The 2175-nt window shown below is 44.0% G+C and overlaps 1 protein-coding gene across 1 annotated transcript; it reads left to right on the top strand.

Annotated features, from left to right (window-relative positions):
• Positions 1–1396: 1396 nt before the first annotated feature.
• BDR25DRAFT_364032 (uncharacterized protein) lies at positions 1397–2126 on the top strand (the record flags this gene model as incomplete). The annotated part of the gene is made up of 6 exons (XM_033696819.1): positions 1397–1439; positions 1501–1529; positions 1607–1750; positions 1781–1792; positions 1836–1900; positions 2018–2126. 6 exons carry the CDS (start codon positions 1397–1399, stop codon positions 2124–2126), a joined length of 402 nt encoding a protein of 133 aa, XP_033539346.1.
• Positions 2127–2175: the final 49 nt, after the last annotated feature.

The following is a 2175-nucleotide window of genomic DNA, read 5'->3' on the forward strand; positions in this document are numbered from 1 at the left end:
TACTATAATCTACTACTATCTTCTTAATTTACTCTAGCTAAGTAAAAGTTACTATAGTTAAACTATTGTAATATATTTAAATTCTTTAATATTTACTATTCTTTATAGTAATTTACTATTGTTTACTTTATTTAGCTTTAATTTACTATAGCCTATTATAATTTACTTGTATATTCTAGAATTTACTTTATAGATTAAGACTTAGCAAATCTATAGATTACCTAGAAGTATATAGTTAGCCTAATTTATAACCTTTTATAAATTATAGTTAATCTTTAAGATTTATTAGAGTCTTTCTAACTCTTGCTCTGCTATAACCTAAATTGTTAACTTGTTTAAATCTATTGCCTACTAACCTACTACCCTGTACCCCCTCCTTCGCTTTAGGTACCCTGTAGTCAGGTACTTATACTGAATACCCTCCCTCCCCTCTAACCCCGCCCTCTAGTTGTCCTCCTTCTTCTTAAGCTTAACATAAACTCTAAGTTTTAGCAAGCACCTTATTCTAAGAGAGTTATCCGCCCTGTTACAAAGCTAGCGCTCTACGCAACTTCTGTAGAAGCTTAGATTACTTTCTTTTACTCTTATTTACTCTCATTTTCTCCTCTTTACTATATTTAATTAAAGTTTTAGAAACTTTAGCTAATAGTATTATAATTTATTATTATTTACTATAATTACTAGCATAGATTTAAAGAAAGTTGTATTAGTAGAAAAATAGCAAGTATATATAAGAAAATAATTACTACATTAGTAGCTATTCTACTTTAGTTTATACCTAATAAGTTTAATTACTACTACAAACATATTACTAAAATACTCGCCCCATACCTGATACCTATGCCGCTTCCCTAACCACGCCGCATACTCTCTCCAGTCTCCGCCTAGCTTTCCGCAGTATCCGCACTGTCGGATAATCCCAACTGCCCAGCCATCCCCAACAGCAGCTGCTCGTACCAGCGGCACTACTACATTCGGCCATTGACACTTTGCTGTAACGTCCCTGCCTGTAGCGCAATACCTCTGACTAACAGAGCAGCGTTGACAACTGTTCTTAATGCCGTCGTTGCGTATACCCTTTCGAAAATGGTCTATGTCAACCCCATGCACGCCTGCCTGTGCTGTACACTTCATTGTCTTGTGCGTCCGCCACTTGTCCCGCCCCAAGTTGTCTAGCACCCAGCATATAGCGCATCCTGCCCGCACCTCGTCCATCATCTCTTGAACCTGTTGCCACTCAGTGCTTGTCTCCCGCTGTGAACGCTCAAACTCGCGGACTCCCTCTCCACACCAGTCACATCCAGCAGACTCAATGTCGTTGCACGCCACAGCCTTGCCGTCCATGTACATGCTCATCAGCGCTCGTCGGCACCCGCGGCCTGTTAAAAACAACCCCATGGCCTGCACGCATAAGTCGTCGCTGTGCTTGAGCATCTCCCGTTCCACAGATCTACGCTCTACAACAATAACTAATAGTGGTTGTTGTAGTCGTGATTGTAGTCGAGGCCTACGGCGGAACTGCAGAGACTGTGCGCGTATCCCCGTAAAGGAAAATCAGAATCAATTGCGCAGTTGCTAGGCTAGTGCATCAATGCCCTAAGCATAGCTAGGAAGTGGAGAAACCTATTGCGTTAGTGGTGGCGGTGGTGATAGTTGTAGTTGTGGTCGACAGTCAGGGCTGGTAGCTGCTGCGCCAACAGCAGAGCCATGCGCGCATCCCTGCAAAGGAAAACTTACAATCAACTGCACAGTCGCTAGGCTGAAGTGTTGATGCCCTAAGGAGTGCCAGGAAGTGGGGAAGCCTATTGGGTTGGTGGTGGTGGTGGTGGTGGTAGTTGTATCGTCGTGGTCGACACCTGTGGCTGGTAGCTGCTACGCGAAATGCAGACCTTGTGCGCGCGTCCCTGGAAAGGAAAACTCTAAATCAACTGCGCAATTGCTAGGCTAGGGTGTTAAAACCTTAAGCGCGGCTAGAAAGGAGAGAAACCTATTGAGGTGGCGGTGGTTGTGGTTGTAGTCGTGGTCTACTGCGGAACTGCAGAGCCCGTGCGGGCATCCCCGTAAAGGAAAATCAAATCAATTGCGCAGTCGCTAGGCTAGGGCATCGATGCTCTGAGCGCAGCTAGGAAGTGGTGGTGATAGTGGTAGTTGCAGTCGTGGTCGACAGCCAGGGCT

Source organism: Lindgomyces ingoldianus (assembly GCF_010093535.1).
Source record: "Lindgomyces ingoldianus strain ATCC 200398 unplaced genomic scaffold BDR25scaffold_109, whole genome shotgun sequence".
Lineage (NCBI taxonomy): Eukaryota > Fungi > Ascomycota > Dothideomycetes > Pleosporales > Lindgomycetaceae > Lindgomyces > Lindgomyces ingoldianus.